This window comes from Numida meleagris, unplaced genomic scaffold (genome assembly GCF_002078875.1).
Source record: "Numida meleagris isolate 19003 breed g44 Domestic line unplaced genomic scaffold, NumMel1.0 unplaced_Scaffold545, whole genome shotgun sequence".
Classification (NCBI taxonomy): domain Eukaryota; kingdom Metazoa; phylum Chordata; class Aves; order Galliformes; family Numididae; genus Numida; species Numida meleagris.
In genome coordinates, this window is record NW_018364761.1 from 16,327 (window position 1) to 17,800 (window position 1,474).

Genomic DNA, 1,474 nt, shown 5'->3' on the forward strand with positions numbered 1-1,474 from the left:
GGGGACACCAGGACATGGGGACATGGGGACACCAGGGTGTAGTAACATGGGGACATCAGGACACCGGGACATGGGGACACCAGGACATGGGGACACAGGGACACCAGGACACTGGGACTTGGGGACACTGGGACACGGGGACACCAGAGTGTAGTAACATGGGGACATCAGGACACAGGGACATGGGGACAGGGGGACATCAGGACACCAGGACGTGGGGACATCATGACACCGGGACTTAGGGACAGGAGGGCACCATGACACAGGGACATGGGGACAGGGGGACATCTGGACACCAGGACGTGGGGACACCAGGACACAGGGACACGGGGACACCAGGACACTGGGACATGGGGACACCAGGGCATGGGGACATGGGGACACCAGGGTGTAGTAACATGGGGACATCAGGACACCGGGACTTGGGGACACCAGGACGTAGTAACATGGGGACACCAGGACACTGGGACATGGGGACACCAGGACATGGGGACACAGGGACACCAGGACACTGGGACTTGGGGACACTGGGACACGGGGACACCAGGACGTAGTAACATGGGGACATCAGGACACAGGGACATGGGGACAGGGGGACATCAGGACACCAGGACGTGGGGACATGAGGACACAGGGACACGGGGACACCAGGACACTGGCACATGGGGACACCAGGACACTGGGACATGGGGACACCAGGACATGGGGACACAGGGACATCAGGACACCGGGACTTGGAGACACTGGGACACGGGGACACCAGGGTGTAGTAACATGGGGACACCAGGACATGGGGACACAGGGACATCAGAATGTAGTAACAGGGGGACACCAGGACACTGGGACTTGGGGACACTGGGACACGGGGACACCAGGACGTAGTAACACGGGGACATCAGGACACCGGGACTTAGGGAAAGGAGGGCACCATGACACAGGGACATGGGGACAGGGGGACATCAGGACACGGGAACACAGGGACACGGGGACAGGGGGATGTGGGGACGTGGGGACACGGTGACACGGTGACACGGTGACACGGGGTGGCTCACCCCCCTCCAGCAGGCGCACGCCGAGCGGTGACACCTGGACGATGTAGCGGTTGTCCCCGATGTTCCCGGCGAAGATGGTGGGGCCCTGCGTGGCGAAGCCGCTGGTGTCCAGCTCCATGATCTCCTGCCCCGTCTGCAGGATCTGCGGGACGTCACACCGTCACCCTGTCACCCTGTCACCGTGTCACCTCATCACCCTGTCACCCCATCGCCGTATCACCTCGTCACCCCGTCACCCTGTCACTCTGTCGCCCTGTCACCCCATCGCCGCGTCACCATGTCACCCCATCACCCTGTCCCTCCCTCACCCCATCACCCCATTGCCGTGTCACCGTGTCACCTTGTCACCCCGTCACCCTGTCACTCTGTCACCCTGTCACCCCATTGCCGCGTCACCGTGTCACCCTGTCACCCCGTCACCC

General features: G+C 62.6%; 1 protein-coding gene across 1 annotated transcript in view; it reads right to left on the minus strand.

Moving 5' to 3' along the window:
• LOC110391842 (cleavage and polyadenylation specificity factor subunit 1-like) overlaps window positions 1-1,474 on the minus strand; it is a 30,776-nt gene that overhangs the window by 15,840 nt on the left and 13,462 nt on the right. The window contains exon 2 of the mRNA XM_021383790.1: window positions 1,053-1,194. Coding sequence (XP_021239465.1) covers window positions 1,053-1,194 — 142 coding nt within the window. The remainder of the gene's footprint in view (window positions 1-1,052; window positions 1,195-1,474) is intronic.